This window comes from Crotalus tigris, unplaced genomic scaffold (genome assembly GCF_016545835.1).
Source record: "Crotalus tigris isolate CLP2741 ecotype Arizona unplaced genomic scaffold, ASM1654583v1 scf7180000024339.11422700, whole genome shotgun sequence".
Taxonomy (NCBI): domain Eukaryota; kingdom Metazoa; phylum Chordata; class Lepidosauria; order Squamata; family Viperidae; genus Crotalus; species Crotalus tigris.
The window spans coordinates 2,779,120-2,802,549 of record NW_024100509.1 but is presented as its reverse complement, the minus strand read 5'-3'; the positions used below and the strand labels follow the sequence as shown (position 1 = coordinate 2,802,549).

The 23,430-nt window shown below is 36.5% G+C and overlaps 1 protein-coding gene across 1 annotated transcript in view; it reads left to right on the top strand.

Annotated features, from left to right (window-relative positions):
- Window positions 1–23,430, top strand: part of SORCS2 (sortilin related VPS10 domain containing receptor 2) — a 114,120-nt gene that overhangs the window by 52,015 nt on the left and 38,675 nt on the right. The window contains exons 6-15 of the mRNA XM_039325956.1: window positions 2,018–2,082; window positions 4,985–5,103; window positions 5,913–6,002; window positions 7,308–7,487; window positions 9,612–9,758; window positions 14,128–14,230; window positions 17,897–17,973; window positions 19,113–19,204; window positions 20,987–21,094; window positions 22,894–23,014. Of these exons, the coding sequence (XP_039181890.1) occupies window positions 2,018–2,082; window positions 4,985–5,103; window positions 5,913–6,002; window positions 7,308–7,487; window positions 9,612–9,758; window positions 14,128–14,230; window positions 17,897–17,973; window positions 19,113–19,204; window positions 20,987–21,094; window positions 22,894–23,014 (1,102 nt within the window). The remainder of the gene's footprint in view (window positions 1–2,017; window positions 2,083–4,984; window positions 5,104–5,912; window positions 6,003–7,307; window positions 7,488–9,611; window positions 9,759–14,127; window positions 14,231–17,896; window positions 17,974–19,112; window positions 19,205–20,986; window positions 21,095–22,893; window positions 23,015–23,430) is intronic.

Sequence of the window (23,430 nt, the reverse complement as noted above, 5' to 3'; positions counted from 1 at the left end):
TGTACCGTCATTAGTAAAATACACATACCAAGTTTCTGATAGTGATTTGTAATATATTTTTATGGAGCATTTTACAAGTGACAAAGATAATTGAAGATTCTTAAAGAGAAAAGTTTATGTGACAAAAAGCAATCTGAACCATTAAAGTATTAGACAGATAAGTACTGAATAAAAAATACAGTTTGGGTACTGTGTGCAGTATCAAAAGAGTAGCATGGTTACTGTACAATATAAGCTATGGCACTTGAGACAGGAGTATCAGAAAAAAAAGTCTGGTTAAAAATACAATAATAAATTAAACATAACTATGTTGAGTAAGTTATTTTCTGTCTCTACAAGTAACTAAAAGTGCCAGAAAACATGACTTTCATGTTAATTAGAGGAGACTGTTTATTCAATACACTGAAAACAAAATCCCCTCTAGAAACAGTACCAGCATCATGTTTCAAATTAGCTGTCTCATTGTAGACATGAATAATGCTGCTTGATTAAAGGGCAATTCATTCATAAGCCGGTATTATGAATTGGAGATCTTGACTCAATTAGTATATTTGGACAAACTTTTTAGCAATTTACTAAATATAGTGAAAGAAGACAGACATGAGAGTATTTTTAGTGCAAGTTTAATTTGAATTGTTTTGAGGATATAGTTATTTTTTAAAATAAAATAAAATAGTGCATTCATAAAATCTAGAAAATAAAACAGCACATAGAACACCAAAACAATAAATCATCCAAACAGAAAATCTACATAGGAATAAGAAAGAAAAGCAATGATTTTTGAAGTATGTATAAATACATAATCTTAAGGAACCTGAGGAGAGATACAATATTTAAACATCCATATTCAATATTTCTTTCCAGAAATATTTCTGTAAACATAATTTATACAAATTACTTTGTTAATGTCATTTTATTTACTATATTTATCTAGGGAGATTTGAGACAGATTGGTGAACTATCTTGATAGAGACATAGGAGTGTTTTGTTAAGATAGCTAAAAAAATGGCTAGAAAGTTGAATGTTATATATATCAGAATTTTTGAAATTATAGATATTGAAATTAATTGTCTTTTGAACATGTACAATAAAACTCAATGAAACATGTTTATGGACTTTTAGATATAATACAGCCTCGGTGTTATAGTTGAAATGAGCTTTGGTAACTATTTATTTTAAGGAATAATTAAATCGTACTAAAGAACAGTATTTGTTTTCTCAACATTTTGATTTTACTGAGGTAGATATGAATATGAATTAATTTGAAATGTAATTAACTATTTTAATTAACAGTGCTCATATTGGAGACAGTGATTATATACAGTAATTTTCTCAAATGAAGCTGTTTTTAATAAAACGGCCATTATCTAACATGGCAAAGGAAGTATAAATTTGATACTGATTTTCTTTAAGATCTGCCTTCAAGGAAAGATAGTACTTTAAACAGTGCTTTTTTTGTAAAAAAAACAAGGTGCCGGAACTCACACACATCATACAACCCGCCATGCCTACCCTACAAGGTTCCACCCAAAAAAGGTGCCGGAACTCCGTTCTGGGCGTTCTATGAGAAAAAAAGCCCTGACTTTAGAGATAATAAACTGCATTTAGTATTTATAATGTGTTAGAAAACATTTTATCTTATGTCTACAGTTATAGTTTTAAAAAATTTGCTTATGTAGTAGTTAGGACATTTAGGCTTAAAATATCAGTTCAAAACCTTGCTCAGCTGTGAACTTGACTTCAGAGACCATTGTAATTAAAATAGGATAATTTACATGGACTGTATCAAACTTTTGAAAAATAAATCAGGAAATAAGCGTATTTTTTTGGATAATAGGATTTAAAAAACATGTCTCCTTTACATGAGTGTTTTTGAATCTATTTCTGCACTGCTTTTTGAGAGATTTTAATAATAAAGCAAGGAAAATAAATTCAGAATTGGCAGTAGACGGTTAGTTTTATTCACCCTAAAACTGTAGTTTTTCCTATGGTAACGGCAATTTTATTACTCTTGCAGGGCTGTTGATGGAGTTGATGAAGACCCTGATTTGGTTCATACAGAATTCCAAGATCCAAATGGAGGTACTCATTAGGATATATTGCAGTTGTTTTTTGTTTTCAACATTTCTGGTTAAATTCATAACAAAATTAACCAAAAATTTCTGATTAAGTTCACAAAAATTGAGAAGCTTGCTTTCTAAGTGCAATAATCTATCGCATTCTCATGTATTCAGCAGCTCTGCCTCATCTCTTTTTCTCATTTTATGTATGCTATAATATTGTCAGTGTAAAAAAATCTTTCATTATGGATATCAAAATGGATATCATGATTAGTCTGATTATGATTAAATAATAATTCATTGTTTAATCAATTTATGATTTTAATCAAGTAAACATGTTAATATTACTAGAAAATAAGCCCAGCTCCATTATACTTAAATGAGCTAATAACGTAGACACAAAGGGCAAACAAAAGATTTTGTACTAAACAAGAGGATGTAAACTAAATGGATGAGAATACTCAAAGGGAAAACAACTCAAGAAACTTGAGAAATTTTGAAAAGTGAGATTATAAAAGCCCAGCCTAGCACAATAGCAATGAAAAGAAAAATAACAGCTCTCAAAAGAAATCAGCATGGCTGCATAAAGAACTCTCTGATAAATTGAAAGACAAAAAGGACAAGTATAAAAAGTGGAAAGAGGGGCACATAACTAAGGCAGAATATCAGCAAATAGCCAGAGCCTACAAAGATGAAGTGAGGAAAACTAAGGCTCAAAATGAACTAAGGCTTGCGACAAAAGTCAAAAATAACAAAAAAAAGCTTCTTTCAACATGTAAAAAAACAAGAAAAAAGTTAAGGAAATGATTGGCCCATTAGTGGGAGAAAGTGGCAAGAAGGTGACAGGCAACAGGGTGAAAGCAGAACTACTTAACCTGTTTTTTGCACCCGTCTTTACAAAGGGGAAAAAACAGTCCAACCTATCAAAAACAGTACCATAAATAACAGATTAGAAACACAAGTTAAAATAGGCAAGAAAATGATAAGTGAGCACATATCCACCCTAGACGAGTTCAAATCACCAGGACCAGATGGATTACACCCCGGGGTTTTGAAGGAACTGGCGGACATGATCTCAGAACCACTGAACTATATTTTTCAAAGATCCTGGAGCATTGGGGAACTACCTGAGGACTGGAAAAGAGCTGATGTAGTTCCCATCTTCAAAAAAGGAAAAAAAAATAGATCCAGGAAACTATAGACCTGTCAGCCTGACCTCAATATCTGGAAAAATTCTGGAAAAGATAATCAAGCAACAAATCAGCGAACACCTAGAGGCAAACAAAGTCATAACCTCAGCAGGAGGTTGGACTAGAAGACCTCCAAAGTCCCTTCCAATTCTGTTATTCTATATTCTAAATTAATGCACATATAACTTTTTATTTGTAATCTTTCATATTTCTGCATTCCATGTAAAGTGAATACCTTAGCTAATCAGTGTGTACCACAAGTGTCCTTCTGTGGTGCCTGTGTAACCATTAATAAAAGACTGTTGAACAGATCCGGTGATGACTATTTAAAAAATCTAATAAAACTTTCATTGCAAGATCCAAAAAACTTTACTTAGTTGTACATTTTAACTGGGTAGAGGACTATATTTTTGCACAATGCTTTGGCATGAGCAATCAGATGGAAACAGATATTCGGTCTAGATTTGAGTGAAACAGGAACAGGGTGCCCATAAGTTATTTTGTCCTTACCTTCACTTCTTCCTTATCCTTCTCCAATCAAAGCTGGTTGGGAGAAAGTACAGATAAGCCAGCAAAAAGAGATACCAGATTTGCTTCTGACAGATCCAACCCTTTCCCCAATGCTTGGTGAGATTGTGGAAGGGACTCTCCGATTTATTTTTAATCAGGTCCCCAGTATTCCTAAATCTCAGTATTGGGTTCATAAGCAAGAATGTAAAATATTTGTTGTACAATGGAATGGATGGACAGAGGGGGCTCCACTGAGGCAGTTCTCAAACATGGGAACCTTTGATTTAGATAAGAAAAAAAAATTGGCAAGGGGGAAAATATATTTATATTGGGTTTTACTTTTAATTGATATGAGGAAAAGTTGAAGGGATTGCATGAATCAAAACATAAAGGTCTTAAGAGTATCTAATGAAAAATTGAAAACCTAATTTAAAGAGCTTAAGACTAAGTACTGTATGTACATACCTGAAGTTTAATTTGGTTAGACTAATGTACCTTTCAAGTAAGGTTCTCTCAAATGTGGAATCGTGAGACTCTCAAGAGGAAATCTTTTTTATTGTTATGCAAAAATAATGGAGCAGAAATCAAATTTCCAGCTAATATAAAGTAGATAATTTTTGATTTATGCATGAATGAAAACTTTTTGGTTTCGCCCAAAAGTCAAAGTGTGTCTAAATCAAATCCAAAACCAGAGAAAGAGAAAACCTGAGTCTGTGTTGGAGTGTCTTAGAGTCCTGCTTCCTATACCACCCTTTCATCCAAATGCTATTAGTAGTATTCTGTAATAAAATAATTAATGTGTTACATGCTGCATTACAAAGTTCAGTAATCACCATGAATGTCTGTTCACTAAATTGGCCAATCTAATTTTGTAGATTTCATTCCACAAAACCAAAGTTTTGTATTGGAACCCTGAAGTGAGAAATGACAAGCCCATTAAAGGTTTTATGGAATAATTTATTACTTTACTAAATACCCTAAAATTTACATGGTTCTATTAAAATATTATAAATTATATGTAGTTCTGGTATTTGTCATTTACATGTGTCTGAATCTTAGCAGAAATATCTTGCTCAAAAATCTAAAAAACAGGTGTCCAGGAAAGCAGATCAATCAATCAGTTAGTTGAAGAGGGTGGACTTTTGAATCATTCAGCTTTTATTCTGGCAAATGATGTAAGCATTTCTTTATTTACTTATATCTATTATTTTTGGTTCTCAATAGATTTTTACTACATGATCTGTCAGTTTCAGAATTGTTCTGAAAAATCACTAAAGTCTCCCTTCAATGGTAGGATTGACAAGAATTCCTTGACTGTACAGGATGACTACATATTCCTTCAGGTAAGATCAATGACTATGTTAATGCTTACATAATTTTCAGGAAAATCTATGCTTGTTTACTTATGAAGCTTATTAATAAGAAAATAAATGCAGCCTCAAAAAATTATCGTAATCAAATGTTGGCATCTCCCTTAACCTCCAAATGACAAGTTATTTTCTAGCCCAATTTGCCATTTAAAAGCTAATTGTTCTTGTGGTTGGTTTCATTTTTCTATGGGATTACTACAAATGCAAGTGTCAATTTAAACTTTCTCTGATGTTGCATAATTTGCATCATCTTTACTTACTTTGCATCATACTTGGCAGCCACTTTTCTGAAATGGTATAGGGTTTTCTGCCTGAGCAGGGGGTTGGACTAGATGACCTCCAAGGTCCCTTCCAACTTTATTATTATTATTGAGTCTTATCAGATAGCTGATTAATTGGATAGCTACTTTCAAGTCTGTCTAGAACAGGTTTGATAATTTTGTGTCCATACAGTTCATTTTTGTATTTGTAGAGTCCCCCCAGATTAACAAAGCTAGACTCATTTGTTTCTTTACAGCCCTGCTCATTGTACTCTGGCTGTCATCTCACTCCAAAAATAATGTTTAAAAGTGCAAGCGCACAAGCTGTTAACTAGCCATCGCTTGATAGGTATTCTTTCCCCACTTCACTCAAGAAGAATTTCTGCAAATGATCATAACTACATTAGCGCCCCTTGTGTGTGCACTCCCTATAGTCCCTGTTCCTAGTTAAATAAATCATTATTGTGTACATTTTTGCCATTTTTTCACAGATAAAATTGTTCTCCCCCCTTTTTTTCATAGGTATCTTCAGGAAACCAAACAAAGTACTATGTTTCTTATCGTCGGAATGAATTTATACAGATGAAATTGCCAAAGTATGCTTTACCTAAGGTAATTCCTCACAAAATCCACAATTCTTCTTTCATTGCTGGACTAGAAGAGATTTACTCAAAATGCTTATTGGAAAATATATTTCTATTTATAAATCATTCTTCAAGAGTTTCTATAATTTCCATACTTGTATTTTAGGGGGGGGTTGCACTTAAGCATCAGGCATAACCTATGATAGAACATCGTTATGGGCTAAATCTTACGTAGATGTTTGCCTGCACACAGAAAGAACTGAAGATGAAGAAGGAAGATGCAGGAACCACGAAAGTCCCGTCTGCAGAGTTCCGCTGCTTTTGTCCTCTGAAAAGTCTTGAGGCTCTGGCAGTGGTGGGATTCAAATATGAGAACAACCAGTTTTCTGTGTGGATGCCGCTTCTGGAAGTCCATTCTGGGCCTGGGCAACAAAAAATTAGCTTCCGGTTCTGCTGAAGTGGTGCGAACTGGCTGAATCCCACTATTGGGCTCTGGGCTTCGGAGCAAATTGACTACCAGCTCAAGGTTGGCTGGCTGGCTGATTGCAGTGCGGGGAAAGGCTCTAACTCGCTGCCCGAGCTTCATTGCAGCAGTAGAGTCATTTGGTGCTGCTGCAGTTGAGACTGAGAAAGAGCTCTGGTTATGGTGATGCTTCTGCTCAACTCATACCGGGGCACCAGCAGTCTTTGTTGCTTCATTGAAGCTTAGGCAGCGAGCTGGTGCAGGACTTCTTGCTAGTCACCAACATAGAGTTTTGGTGATTGGTAACTAAGTTTATTATTTAATTTTAAAATGTAGTATTATTTATGTTTTATTGTATTTTTTATTTTTTAATTATTACCCAACTGCATTTTAATCTGGTACAAGCCACATTCAGAATGTAGTGTACTATTTATGAAAAATTGCACTACCATACTGAGCTGATCATTGTCCGATATGATTCAAAAAGAAGTACTTAGGACATTGTATAAAAAAACCCTTTCTGCTATTGATTAAGGCAGCTGAGTCCTTTTTCAAGCTTCTGCATAAATGTGGAAAATTTGCTGTGACTCTAAAAGTAAATTGATTAATGCAATTCTTAAGTACAGCAGCATTTTTTTTACAAGTCTGTACTTGAAAAAGTGATTGTAGAAAGCTTTCTTGCTATTCTTTTTTTCTGTCCCAAATAATAGGGAGATAGGAATCATGGTATACTTGACCCTTTTATGATTTTTATGACTTGTGGACTTTAACTCCCAGAATTCTTCAGCCATACTGGTATACAGTATTTTCATTAACACTAAGTAGCTCTAGGTTGTAAGTCTGTGTTTTTTCCCCTCTTTTTCACTTCAGGATTTACAGATTATCAGCACTGATGAGAGCCAGGTGTTTATAGCTATCCAGGAATGGTATCAGATTGATACATATAACCTCTACCAGTCTGACCCACAAGGCGTTTCCTATTCCATTGCATTAGAAAATGTCAGGAGTACCAAGCAACCTGAGGAGAATGTTTTAATAGATATTTTGGAGGTAAATGTCTTTTTAAAAAAAAAAAACCACAATTTTACTAACTATAGTAACATTTCTTCAGCATCTTTGACTTTTGGTTTAAAGATTTTTGTACTGTTTTTCCTAAAATGGAATGTTCCTATCAATATAACCACCTTATTTAAAGTACAGGTAATCCTCAGTTTAAGAAGGAGTTTGGTTCCTGTTGTCTGTCCTTAAGTTGAATTTGTACATAAGCTGCAACTGTGTTATTGTATAATACTGTATAAATAGTATAGTGTAATGAACTTGAATCATTATGTATTTCACTTGAATTTTGCCTCAGTAGGTTATTTTCTTAATTATGGATCAGCCTAAAACTGGGGGTGCTTAGCCCAGGGATTTGCTGTATTATAGATAGTACTATAAATATAAAAGTGGATATATATATTAAAAATAAAAGGTAAAGGTATTCCTATTTGTTTTATGTATATTTTTGACAACCAAGGCTGCTTTACTATTAATTAACTGCCTTTCTGAGACATATTGACCTGATAGGAAAAAAATTCAATCGATCTATGAATTTTTATTAGTGTATACATATATTTGTCGACATATGTAGTTCAGTCACATTTATAGGGCAAAATACATGTCAGATATATAGTGTATATACTCTCACTCTAGACATATGTAACCCATTAATTATTACAAATAATTGAGTTGCCTATTTGCTTTTCAAAAAGAGGCATGCCTTAACATATTAAGGGGCCTCCAGTCATATTTGATAACATATGTAGAAAACCCGTGAAGTAATAACTCCACCCTTTCTTTTATCCCCTGGTATCCAAGGGAGGCAGGAATGACTTAACAGTTAGAGAAAGAAACTTAGGAAAGACTCCCCCTAATTGAACAAGCAGTTAAAATTGGTGGCCTTTGTAATTTCACACTTGCCAGATTCTGCTAATATAGCCTTACAATAAAGGAGAATTAGCTCATCTAATCATGTTTCCTGTCTGGTTTACCTGGAAGGATTGACATATCCTCTGTCCTCTCTCAGCCATGTGCCATGTTAGAGTGCCCAAGAATATTTGTCTGAAATAATAATCTTTTCCTTCTTATATAAGCTGTTGGAATGAGATGTTTCACCTCCATAGGGAATTGATATAGTGTATGACAGGATTATTGTAGTTGGTCAGTCAGTTGACTAGCCCTATACATCCATGTATCTTAAAGGGATTAATTCTCAACATGAAATCTCAACAATATTTATTGGATAAGGGTTTAATACTGAATAAATAGAAGAATACTTAAATATCCATGTGACTAAAAATATTAACCAACTACCTAATTACTATGTTTGACTAGAACCTATAAGTCTCTTCAGTAATCAAGAGTTAAACACCTCCAACTGATGCCTTCTTCAGAACTGTTCTTTATCTTTCTGTTGGAAAGAGAAAATGTTATCCCTGAATGATCTGCTTCTACATACTGCAACATAATTTACTTACATAGCAGTTAGCAGTCTAAAATGTGGTACAATGGATATGCAACACAACTTGAGAGTAGTTTACCCATACAAGGAAAATAGATTTCTGGTTTAGAAAGACAATTTTTTATTCTAGTTGGGAAGGGCTGTGACTTCATGAACAATCACATGAAAATGAATTTCAAAAGGTTTTATTTAAATAGTTCTGTATAAGAGTACTGAGGCAGAGAATTTCTTGAAGTGTGGAATTAGAGCAGCCCCTGAAAGGCTACAGCTTGGGAGTCAAAACATAACTAAAGGAACAATTGCTTTCTTTGTTTGGGTGTATTTGGGAGGGGAAGGGGAAATTACTGGAAGATTGCTCTCATAACAGCAAAATCTGCTTCAGCTCCAGTTAGCTCTTGGTTATTTTATAATGACATCAACGGAATTCTTGCAATGTTTATAACTAACTAATACATTTGTTAACACACATTCTGTTAGAAAGGTGTCCTTTTTGGTGGAAAAATAGTGGAGGCCTTTCTATTTCTGTCTTGGTCAGATCCAAATTTTTGAGAGTAGTTATATTTCAAGCTATTGACATGCTCACTTTTCTACTAGTAGCAAAGGAAGGTTAATATATTGAATATGTATTTGATGGTTGTTTATTAACTTGGCTACATTTTATATTTGCAACATAGGTTAAAGGTGTCAAAGGAGTGTTTTTGGCTAATCAGAAAATAAATGGAAAAGTTACCACTCTTATAACATTTAATAAAGGCCGTAACTGGGATTATCTAATGCCCCCAGCTACTGATATGAATGGTAAACCAACTGATTGCAAACCAGTGAGTATTTTCCCCTGCTCTTAAAATAGCAACAAAAACCTTGTTTATTTAACAAAGACATAAAAAATATGTTGACCATGAGAAAAACAGATTAACTATGGAATGTTTTTAAGAAGTAAATAGAATATAATTTGAACTGTTATTATTCTCTGCTATTTTTGGTTTTCTATCAATAAAAGAATCTGTACCTTACAATAAGATGGAAACACTTTAGACTTCAACAGCTGAAAATTATATTTCCAAAATGATTTACAAATATGTCTGTGCTTCATTTTCCTGAATGCTTTGGGTAAATTTCTGTTGATGTCTAAAACTACTCTAGATATAAGATCTGCATTATCATTCAGTTTTTCCTTTTTTTTAAAAAAAAAAAAGCATTTCCCTTTTACTGTAGAGACTTCATAATTACTCCAACGTTTGCAGTGATTTTGCATGGCTTTAGTAAGATGTGTTTTCTATGGACATGGGGATAAAGGATATAGAATAAGTCCAAGTTTTAATGCATTGGTCAAACTAAATTCATAATTTTCTAGTATTTCATATGTAAATCGTATATATTGTATATTAATGCTCTCCCATGAAACGATTCTTTGCAGACCTCATTTAGCAGCCAGCTAGGTCAGTATTCAGCTCGTTTCCTGAACTTCCTCATTTTTTTTTTAAGATGTAGAAGCTTTTTGCATTCCAATATTATTTTGGACATTAATTTGGGGGGTTTCATCTTATAAACCTTCATTAAGTTTTATATCTATAAATGACTCAAAACCTCACCATAATCAATACTGAGATAAATGGCAGTGGATTACAGTACTGGTTCAAATCCATACTTGATCTTGGAGTCCTTTAGATAACTGAAAGCCTATCACTGTGCCTGAGTCCAATTTATATCACAGGATTTTAATTATAATAAAATGTGCTGTAATTCCCTAAAGAAAGAAGGAACACAAATGTGATAACAAACACAACATTTTTTAAGAGCCATGGGAAAGTCTTTACTAGATGAGATACTACATGATGTATGCAATTGTCTTTCAGTCTCCAGGTTCAACTCATCAATTGTGGTTATAATAGGAATTCAGGCAACATGTGTTCAACAGTGATAAAGATGGAATTGTGAGTTTTCTAGCATTTTCAAGAGAGAAACTGAGGTATAGAAAAACAATTGACCTCAACGTATTTTGGATGGAGAGCATGTAGAAATTCTGCAACCCAAAATATTGATTTAGGATAATGGAAAATTAGCTTTAGGTCCTCACATAACCCTAAAGTCCACCAAATGACTTTAGGTAGCTATGCTTTCCAGCCCAAGTTAAATCACAGGACTGGTTGATTAAATGAAGGATGAACTGCAAAAAGATGGGAAATACAATAATATAATGAAATGTTCGTGCAATGAATTTCAGATCAATGGATGACATTTGGGGGAATAATTGATCATTTAACTAAAAAGTTTCATTTGTAGTGCTGAGGAAGAAGAGGAGGAGTAGAGTAGTAATTTTATGTAGGCAATTTCAGTATAAACAATAATATTCAGTAACAGAGATGGATTAACCTAATCATCTTTCCTTAGGGCTGTAATAGGTGCTCCCAAATGTGTTTCTGATGTAATCCTGAAGTTGGAAACAGACTTGCCAAGCATTAAAACTCAGGCATGGTCCAGAATATTAACAGTTATTTCAAATCTCAGAAGATTACTTCTACTGTTGTTAATGGGTAACTATAAAGACAGTTGCTAATAGGTTTGCAAACAAAAGCTCATTACTTATGTTTCACACTTGAATATATAAGCCAACTGGGACTTGAAGATGCCGTGGAGATGGTTAATGAAAGGATAGCCAATATGAAACACTGGAAAGACCTGGTCCAAGGCCCATACTTTCAGTACTGGGATTTCTATAGTTGATTAAATAATATATTTTGGACTTGGACATACCTACCTTGATCCAATCCATGCTCATATGAATTAAATAACAAAAAACAACTTTAGTTTATTTCAAGGAAAGTGAAAGGTGTACTTTTATGTATATTAGATTTCATCAATTATAATCATTAAAATATTGGACAAATAAAAACACCATTTTATTCAAATCAAAGGACTCTCTTTGGCATTATACAGAAGGCACATTTCAAACATGATAGTTCTGTTTAATTCAGCTTATTCTTGTCAGTATTTTTCCTTCATATCTCTTTGGGAAAACGTACAAGACTCAAAAACCTGAATTATTAGGATGATTAAAATTTCAAATATCTGAAAGCAGTGATCGGAGACTGTGGTCTTGATGGATTACTATTAAAGTGATTAAGGTAATTAGTACATTTATAAAATCTTGGGACTAAGCACAGAAATTCTTTCTTGTGAACATGAGAAGTTATTCTTCTGGCATTTGTACCTGGTATATTTTAAAAATGGCAAAATAGTTTTCAAACAGATTTATATGTCTTTGGACTATACAAACCTTCAAAGTATAGATGTGTGTATTTAACTTTAAAGAATACAATTACAAGTAGTCCTCACTTAGCAACCACAATTGGGACCAGAGCTAGAATTACTAAACAAAACATCATATGACTGTGACAGGTTTATGTACTCACTTATGCTTTGGTCATTAAGAGAATCATCATATGACTGGAACTTAATGCTTTTACTTCCACATTCCAATTGAAAAGAATACAAATGGTGATCACATGAATGTGCAACAGTTGCAGACACCTGAATAGTATTGATCACAGGATGCTGTGACAATTATAAATGCAAGGATTGGTCAGAAAACTGGGGGGGGGTTAATACAATCATAACTTTAAATGGTTGCTTAAAGGAGGCATTCTGTAAGATGTCCTACAGTATTTAAACATATTGATGATATACAGGTAATCCTTGAGTTACAACAAACTGTTTAATGAACATTCAAAATTAGACACCCCTTCAAAAACTACATATGACCCGTTCAAAGTTATGACGGCTGCAGCCGGCCTGTGGTTGTTCACCTTTACAATCCACCTCAGGATCACTGCAGCCCCCTCCCGCCTCTCCCCCATCCTACCCCATCCCATCCCATCAGAACTCTGCAGTGCTTGGGTCTCTTCCCCACACTTACTTCTGAAGCTCTCCAGACCTCATGTTGTACAAGGAGGGTAAGTCATGTGTCCTTGGGGCCTGGGGCCAGCAATCCAAATGTGGCCACCATTTTGTCCTGCTTGCTTCTGGGAAAGAACAAAATGGTAACTGCTAAAGAAATTACTTCATTTTGCTGCCTTAGAGAGGTCTGCACAGTGCTACAGAAGCTTCTAAATCAGGGGTCCCCAACCCCCAGTCTGTGGACCAGTACCGGTCCGCATCATGCCAGCAACCAGTCGTCACAAACAAGGAAAGCCCCATCCGCGGGATGCAGGCAGCACACAAAACCATGTCCCCTCCAGTCTGTGGAAAAACCTCTCTCCATGTAACCAGTCCCTGGTGCCCAAAAGGTTTGGGACCTCTGTTCTAAATGATGGAAAAAGCTTCTGCAGCAATGTGCAGACCTTGTTAAAGTAGCAGAACAAAGTCGATTGTCTCTGGGCTGTGTGGCAGCAACCTGAATATGTCCTACCCATTTGTGGCGGGGAACAAAATGGCAGCTGCCAGGCAAGCTGCTTCATTCTGCTGCCTTAGAGAGGTTGCACAGTGCTGCAGAATCTTCTGAATGCTGCAGAAAGCTTCTACAGCACTACACAGATTTTGTTAAAGCAGCAAAATGGGGTAGGTTGTCCTCAGGCCATGCAGCATTTGAATGGGGTTGCCCTTTTGTGGGCAGGACAAAACGGCGACCACTTTTGGAATTGCGCCATGCAAAAAAGAAAGTCATCCCAGCATTCAGAAAGGTAAGTAAGAAGAAAGTTGTTTCGTTTGATGGGATGGGAATCAGACCTGAGGCCTGACAGGGACCCAAGGCAAGGGAAGTGGAACATGGGACATCTCAGGGATGGGGGAGGCCTTGAGAGGGCCAGGACAGGAGGCCTGCACCTATACTAGGTCTCCTATGGCCTCCCCTATTCAGGAGGCATCCCACACTCTACTTAACAATCCACACATTTGTTTTACCTTTCATTGGGGAGGGGAGGGATGCAGGGTTGTTAGGTGACAGGTTTCACCTAACGGTTGCAACCTTCAAATTCCCATAAGTGGCAGGCTCCATTATAGTCATATCTGGAGGACTACCTGTATCCTGTGGTAATATTTTATGCTGGTGCAATTTTGATATAATGCCATTATTACATTAATAGAAACAATCAATTGTCATGTTCTGTTTAATCTTGGTGTGGCTGTTTCAGAAATTAAAAGTATTTCACCTACTCTGCTAAAAACAGTGTTTTTTCTTTGTTAACTTTATAGCCTGATTGCCATCTTCATCTTCATTTGTGTTGGCCAGATAATCCATATGTGTCAGGGATGGTTCATACTAAGGATACAGCACCAGGGCTCATAATGGGGGCAGGTAAAAAAAAAGAGATAACTTAGTATTTTTCTTTTGGTGTTTTTCAGTCTAAAAGATACCTAATGATGCAATTTTGTTTCAAATTGCCTCTCTCTAATAGCTACTGGTTTCAGTTCCATCCTATCTGCTTGTTTCTGTTGTGTGTGAAATCTAATCCACAAAGGAAAATAACCAGGAACAGTTTTCCCTCTCTCTTTTTGTCTTTACCTTTTTCTATGGGTATTGCTATACCAGATGCTATCACCATAATATTATTTCTGACCTGTGTCGGAAATGTATGAGCTCTAAATTTTGTTTACCTAGCAAGGCAAAGCGCTGACAGTAAAAGCTATATATAATAGATAAAAATGGAACATTTGAGGAAGCCAATTAGTGGCATCTGAAATATTGTATTCCCCTCTCTTCCTCAGATAATATGTTCAGGACGTTGCCTTCTGAAAGAGCCTCTAGCAAAGTCAGAGGGCTCTAGACACTTTATGAAGCTTCTTGACCTTCCTCTCTCATTTAGGAACTAAAGGGACAAAGTGTCATTCCAATTGCATAAGGAGTTAAATTGTGGATAAGAAAGGGGGTCATTTGAGATGGAAATTGGACTGATTAAAGAAGAAATAGGGGCCAAAATCAGCCACATTCTCTGTGTTATATTTCACAGCTACAGGTAACCTTGTTTAATGACCACTTGTTCAGTAACCACTCAAAGTTACAATGGTGCTGAACAAGTAGTATTTATGGCCAGTCCTCAAAGTTCTAATTCAGGGGTCTTCAAACTTGGCCCTTTTAGGACTTGTGGACTTCAACTCCCAGAATTCCTCAGCCACAGTGCCTGGCTGAGGAATTCTGGGAGTTGAAGTCCACAAGTCCTAAAAGGGCCAAGTTTGAAGACCCCTGTTCTAACTGATGCAATCACATGATTGCAATCTGAGTGCTTGTAGTCACGATGGTTGCAGCGTCCCACCTCATACAATTGCCATTTGCAGCCTTTTCTGCCAGATTCTCACAAGCAAAATCAGTGGGGAATCTGAAGGCCACAAGTTGCTCTAATAAGTCACTTGCACCCTCTCCTAGCCAGTAACAGACATCTAAGCTTGCTGATAAGACAGTGTTTAAAAAGCACAAGTGAGAATGTTTTTCTGAACTGTACACTCACTGCCCAATCCAATTTAGATTCACTACTTATTCTTTCTCTGGAATGAAACCAACAGTATATCTTCAGCAGCCGCTAGAATTAGAATCATATTAGGCATTTAAGCTGCCAGTCATCCACTCCATTTCCAAGTTTATTCATCTCAGAATCCTCTTGAATTATTTTTTTAAAAGTTTTATTGCCTATCCGTGCCCTCCCTTTTCTGTGAGAACTATGATTATCTAAACTAAATCCCTACTCTTAGCTCCTTGTCAGCAAAGCAAGTATAAATTGTTTCATCTGCATGGTAACATCAGAACACAAAGGGTTAGCAAGAAGTAATTGTTAAATGCAGGCTCAGTACAAGGATATGTGTGGTTTGTAAGCTGCAAGTTGCATTTTAAATTTACACATTAATTCTAGCATTTAGGCCTTCATATTAGATACACACATTTTTTCCCCTGTAGAACATAGTATTGTTTCTGACTTAGAAATATTATTGGTTCTACAGATGAGTCATTGAAACCAAGTTTGACATTAGGATTCAAAATAAGGTCAGAGTAATATCTGAGCATTTCAACCTTCCAGAGCACTCCATAGCAGATCTCAAAAGCTTTTGGAAAACAGAACCACTGAATGAGAATTAGTTGAACTCACATGAAAAGGTTTCAGACAATCTCAGATTTCAACAAACACAATAGGTTTTTAACATATTATAATTGTTAATTGTTGAGGAACTTGCACTCTCTCACACATGTAAACTGCATTTATATAACCAACTTCTCTTTCTCTCCTCTTTCCTTTCCCACTCCACCACAGTTTAAATCCTACATCAGTCTAGCCATGCTGTTCGTCTGATGAAGTGAGCTGCAGCTCATGGTCACTTCTGACTTTTAATAAAAATTGTTAGAAAAGGTGGTATTAAACATTTCTAATTTTGCCACCATAAGTTAATATAGCTCCCCTTCTTCAATGACTCCTCATTTTTTCTAGTAGCCTAATTTCTTTGCCTAGGTTGACTTGCAGTCATTAAGACAAAACATTGAAAGAAATCTGGAAAGATTCAGTTGGGTTCAGAACCTGCACAAGTAGGGTGGTAGAGAGACTTATACTCTATTTGTGCTTCATTGTACTCTCAACAACAACAACAAAAAAGAAACAAAACCTCACCAGAGATAGATGGAATACATAGAAGAAGCAGAATGGGACAACTCACCCTGGCCGACTCACCCAGGCTCTCTTGAGGTGGCCAACTCTTGAGGACTTCTAACTTGAGAAGGTTTAAAACTAAAGCAAGACAAGGCCCACTGCAATTCTACTTGCTCTTCTTGAGTTATCCTGCATTGAACTGTCCCATGGCGAGTTGTCCGGTGATGGGTTGTCCTGTGGTAAGTTGTCTGCGGCAAGTTGTCTGCGATGAGTCGGTCAGGTTGAGACAGCAGGGCAAGTCAGCTATGGCGAGTGATCCTAGACCCTAGAGAAGACCTCTGGCCGTGTGTCTCCAAGTTCAGCAGCTTTTAGCCATTCCAGAGTAACATCTGTTGTGAAGAATATGAGAGAGGACTTGGACCTTTTTTCTGCTGGGTCTGGAGAAGAAGGGGGAATGACAAAATTGATTCAAATACCAAGGAATAAAATCAGATCAGGAAAATAAAGAGAAGCAGTTTTTTCAACTAATGAGTTTACATTAAAAATGAAATTAAGGAACAGGTGGCTGAAGTAGTAGGAACATAAAGCAGTGAATCACTTGAAAGCAAGTTGCATGGTAGTTTTGATCTATGTACCTTAGAGGATATCTGAGCCATATCAGAATAAATAGAACTAGTAATTCCTGATAGTTTTGGTGGTGTTGAAGATTCTGATGACAGAAAAAAATCACAGTAGAATAAGTCCTGGTATGTACTATAACACAGTGGTGAGTCTAGTGAAAGTATTGGTGATGCCTGTTTTCTTGGGTACTTACAATGTGTAAGCATAAAACCTGGGAACTTCTCAAAATGTGGTTACGGTATGTTAGGGTTTGTCACTACCCAGCCATGAAATTTGCATATTTTCTTGGAAAAGTAGCATCACTCAATTTAATTTATGTAGTATGGCTGTATTGCTGTTAGATTAAAGTGAAATATCTTTATATGTCCTGCCTTTAAGTTATTGGATAAAAATGCAGGACAAGGTTAAAAGATACAGTAAATACCATAAAATAAAAACATTGACATGTAACCCTGCTGTCAGGCTAGCTGTCATCAGTGCCATTAAGAACAAATCCCACATCATTCTTTAGTGGGGGTTATCGTTGGGCCTATTGTGGCTTTAGGATAGTCTTCTCCAACTTGACAACCTCCAAGCTGTGCATGGAGCTTCAATTTCTATAATTCTGCTTCTTCTAAAGTAGAAACTGCTCTAGGGATTCTCTTTTTCCCTGCATGTAGAAGAGGTTTTTTTGGCCATAAGGGTGGGTGGAGAATAGGAGCCTTTGTAAAAGGAACTACAGCAAGCATTTGCAATAGTTTAGTAACCTCTGCTTATTATACTTTTATTTTCAGGAAATCTGGGTGCCCAGCTTGTGGAATACAAGGAAGAAATGTATATCACGTCAGATTGTGGCAAAACATGGAGACAGGTATGAAAGTGAAGTGGATAGCTTGTATATAAACTCAATGTGATGGATTTGGTTCATTCTACATCTTTTTATATTTATTTATTTGTTTGTTTATTAATAAAGGTGGGATACAAATAAATAAATAAATATGATAAAATAATGCAATCTTGCAACCCATAAGCATGTTCTGATTCAGTGAAAAAAATATATATAGAGAAAAAAGCTTTTCAATAAATCTTTCAGGCCTCATGTGTGAATCCTAATATGACCAAGCTATATAGCTTGGTCCTTAATGATAGTCCAAATCAACTCTAAAGACAGAAAGAATGAGTGGCTTATTGTTTATTAGCAATCATCTTGCCACAATGTTGTGCCCAGTAGAATCTGCTTTTGTATACATCATCAACTAAGATTAAGGATATGATATATTTTATCATCTATATTTTATTACTACTGAGATTTTTTTCATAGAGGCTTGATGACATAATCAATTTTTAAACATTTAGTTAATTGCAATCTAGGCCTAAGCATATTTACACAAAATTAATTCCTTTCGCTTTTAAGAAATATGCGGAGGACTATAGCCTTGGGAAAGCATAGCAATCCATTATTTTTTAATTAGGACATAACTTATTTTTTTCTTGAACGATGTTTTAGATAAGGGGTGTCAAACTGCCAGCCCACGGGCAGGATGCGTCATGCCGAAAACATGCCCACTCCATTGCCGGCAATGGAAAAAAAGTTGTGATACGTCGTGATATGTCACGTGTCGTTGCGAGTTTGACACCCCTGTTTTAGATGAATGTATTTTCACATTATCACTTGGGATTTTTATAAATGTCATTTTATCTTTCACCTTTACATACTTTCCCATCATCTGTGCTGTGTCTTTCACTATTTTCATGACCCAAAATATTTGATGTTGCAATTTTCATGAGAAGAATATCATTTCCTGATCTCCATTGTTATTTCCCCCTATTCCCCCACCCCGCATTCTGTTGTCACTCCAGTTTTTCCCAGATTTCGGTCCACCTCCCCGCCCCTGTTCCAATGAATCCCCTTTCCCCTCTTCCAGTATTAGTCTATTGTTGATCCAATATGCTAATATGGTTTTTCCGGTAAACCTAATTACATTGTTGTTTTTCTTTTCCTGGCTGTAGGTTTTTGAAGAGGAGCATCATATCTTATATCTGGATCATGGTGGTGTGATTGTGGCCATCAAAGATACATCTATTCCTCTGAAAATACTCAAGTAATTCTACAGCAAACTTTCATTAGTCTACTGTATTTTCAGTACTAAAAAATATTCCAGCTGAAATGTTTTTTTCTCTAAGAGAGTTATTTGCTGATTTAATATTTGCTCCATGTTTGTTATTCATATATGTAATAAACACACTTATCCATGGAAATCAGGAAACAAAATATAGGTAAGGAGGTTATTCTCCCCCACCCCCTCAGGATCTATAAATAGTTATCTAGAACATAGAACAATAGGGTTGGAAGGGACCTTGGAGGTCTTCTAGTCCACATTCCCTACCCCGTGGCGGGAGATCCTATATCATTCCAGACTTCCTTTGTGGTTGATGTGATGGATACACGTGATCATAGAAAGAATAACAGAATAACAGAACAGAATAATAAAGTTGGAAGGGACGCTGAAGGTCCTCCAGTCCAGCCGCCCACCCAGGCAGGAGACCCTATACCATTTCAGACAAATGGCTGTCCAGTCTCTTTTTAAAAACATCCATTGCTGGAGCACCCACAACTTCTTGAGGCAAGCTGTTCCATTGGTTAATTGTTCTCATTGTCAGGAATTTTCATCTTAGTTCTAGGTTGCTTCTCTCCTTGATTAATTTCCATCCATTGCTTCTTGTCCTGTCTTCAGGTGCTTTGGAGAATAGGTTGACCCCTCTTCTTTGGGGCAGCGCATCAAATAATGGAACTTTGTTATCATGTCACCCCCAATCCTTCTTTTCATTAGACTCAACATACCCAATTCCTGCAACTATTCTTCTTTCTAGAGTCTCAACATCCTTTTTTATATTGTGGTGACCAAAACTGGATGTAATATTCCAAGTGTAATCTTACCAAAGCATTATAATGCAGTACTAACACTTCACATCATCTTGATTCTATTCCTCTGTTAATGCAGCCAAGGACTGCATTGGGTTTTTTGGCAGCTACAGCACACTGCGGCTCATATTTAAGTGATTGTCCATTAGGATTCCTAGATCCATTTGGCAATTATTACTATTGAACCAGATGCCACCTATTCTATTGTTAGCTGAGGCAACTTCCTTTCAGCTACTCACAAACAATTAATTGGAGAAGCTATCAGGAGATTGAAAATCCCACACCTACAGACAGGTAAATGGCTGCAGGGTGAGGGAGAGAGTGAAGAGGTATCTAGGCCATGAGGGTTTAGGAGGATGTGTGAGAGCATAGTCTGTGAGGAAATGTTCAAGGATGGGAGAGAGGATCTGTAAAGATACAAGAGAGATTCCACGAGGGTCAGGGAAGGTGCTCAAGGGTGCAAGGGTTTATGTGAAAGTTTGGGGAGGGATATACAAGAGGCACTATGTGGGTTGGGGAGAGTGCATGTAGGTCAGGGGTTACAACAGAGGGATAGAGAGGTTGGAGAGAGTGCACTGGGATGCACAAATGGTCAGTATGGCACAGGTGCAGATGGGCTTGGGGAGGGTACAAGGATGGGAGAGTTACCCCAGCAATAGTGAAGGTTATTGTGCTCATGTGCTCATGTGATTGCAGGGTGCTTGTAAATGTGAACAGATTGTCAAACACCCAGATTGCAATCACAAGATTTGCTGGAACAGCCAGAACTCCAAGGACTGGCCCTAATAACCATCATTGTAATTTTGAACAGTTACTGAACAAATGGTCATAAGTCGAGGACTACCTATAATGGTTAGCTTTAGAATATCTGCTGTTTAACTACTTTGGACTGTGTGAATCCTATAAGATAATTAAATTATTTTAAAAAATGGTATTGATTATTTTACTACTTCCATTACAGATTCAGTGTGGATGAAGGTCAAACTTGGAGCACCCATAATTTCACAAGTATTTCTGTGTATGTGGATGGCCTACTTAGCGAACCTGGGGATGAGACTTTAGTCATGACGTAAGTACCTTTTATTGTACCAACCCACTAACGGCATGGAAAAAGTTTAAATGTCAACAGTTAAAAGTGTTTCATTACATTAAGTTAAACAATTATCCGTCCTTTAGGAACACATCCAAGCTCTTCATTTTTTGTTGGACATCTTTAAATGAAATAAAAGCCAATTTAATCGATGACAATTAAATGGGAAGGTACTTATGGGAAATACTTTTGTGATAATGTGAAATCTTCAAGATTCAGTAGAAGAGTAAAAGGAATGCCTTAGATATACAGATAGTAGATAAATAGATATCTAGCTAAATATACATTACTTCAAAGCTAAACACATATACTTTGTGTTGTGAAGTGAATAAATATAAATGTTCAAGAAAGCAAAATCCTTGACTAGCAGATACTGTAGTCTCCATTGTTGATTACTAAAGTCTCTTCTTTAGTTCTATTATCCTTAAGTACTGAGATATAGATATGCAGGGTCAATTAATTGCTAATGTTTAAAGTATGGTATAGAATAGCCTGATTATGAATTAGTTTGAAAATATAACATCTTCATGTACTGACTGCTCTTTCATTCAAAGTTACTGTTTGGTCTGTCAGCTGCCAGCAGAGTTAGCAGTAGAGTCAGATGAGGAGGAGGTGGAGGAGGTGGACCTTCCACTTTGTCAACTTTGTCAACTTTGGAGCCTTTGGAAGGCTCCAATGAGGAAGCAGAATCAGAGCCAGAGCCAGAGCCGTCTGTCCGCACCCCAGGCGGAGAGGCAGCTGTCTTCTGGGCCTGAGATGAGTGAGGGGGAGGAACAGATGGGGCCCATCCCAGATGTGCGTATGCGTAGAGAGGAGAGGAGAGCAATGGAAGGCAATAAGCCGGCTCTCAGGGAAAAGAAGACGTAGACGCTAGCCAGCCCCTCCCTGTCTGGGAAATAAATAGTAGGAGTTTGGGAGTGGCCTGTTATTTTCCAGGGTACATCAATCAAGTCAAATTCCTTTACCAGAACCAGGTTTGTCAGGACTACTTGCTCTGTATTTGAGGTGCCAACTGAGTCTCCCTGCTGGGAACTAATAGGTAGTGAATTTGCCTCAGCCGGTATGAACAGAGACTGTTTCTTGGCTTAATCCTGGAAAGACTTTCTATCTGGAGGCCTCAAGTGAACAGAGACTGTTCATGCCCCTGTGTCAGAAGGGGAAAAAACTTTCCTTTGTGATTACTTCTTTTTGGTTTTCTCTACCCAAAGTGAACAAAGTTTGTTCCTGCCCTGTTTTATTAAAAGGGGTTTGTTTTACTTGCAAGTAAGTGGTTTCTCATTACTTGCGAAGCCTGCATCAGAATAGTTACACCAGCACTGGAAAAGGAGATGTATGAGTGGTCCTCGAAGTTGTGGCTTTCTGTAGTCACATGATCACAATTTGGGTGCTTGGCAACCAGCATACATTTACAATGGTGGCAACCAGCATACATTTACAATGGTGGCAACATCATGTGGTCACTTGATTGATTTATGACCTCCATAAATATGCTTATGTTTCCAACAAAGCAAAGTCAATGGGGAAACTGGTAGGAAGTCACAAGTCCCAGTTATATGACATTACGACTGCAGCCGGAACTGACATTGTAAGTTAACATGGTTCACCTTACAACCACACCCCATAGTGATGGAGTTGTTGGTCTCAACTGCATTCAGTAGTGAGAACTACCTATATTTACCACAACCAACCATAGCAGAAGGTATTCTATATTGTTATATTCTTGTTTTTCACTCCCAGTCTTTTAGTTGGGATCTCATTCTGATTTTTTTTCTCTTTAGGGTGTTTGGACACATCAGCTATCAGTCAGACTGGGAGCTAGTGAAGGTAGATTTCCGTCCATCTTTTTCCCGTGAATGCACTGATGAAGACTATGAATCATGGGACCTGACAAATATGCAGGTGCAACTACATAGAAAGAAATAACTATCATATTTGGTGACATTTGTTTGTGTAATACTAAAACATGTTTGGCATTACATGTACTAACTGCAATAAGGCTATGGTTCATTTAAAGAGAACTATAATTTGTCTAACTGAACTGGTTAACAAACCAGCACATCAAACTAAAACTTAATTTTGAGTTAATATCTAAATTCTAAATGAAATATGATTTATACAGACCTCAGTTTTTCTTATTCAAATGATCTGGAAATTTGTAGCATGGTTTCATTCCATCATAAACGAGACAGAGAGAAAGAAGGGGGAGTATGCAGGTCACATAACTTATGTATGTGATACAATCTCAGCTTTTGTTCCACTGACTGTAGCTTGATTTCTAAATAGCCAGCCATAGGATTGTACTACCTATTGGCTTA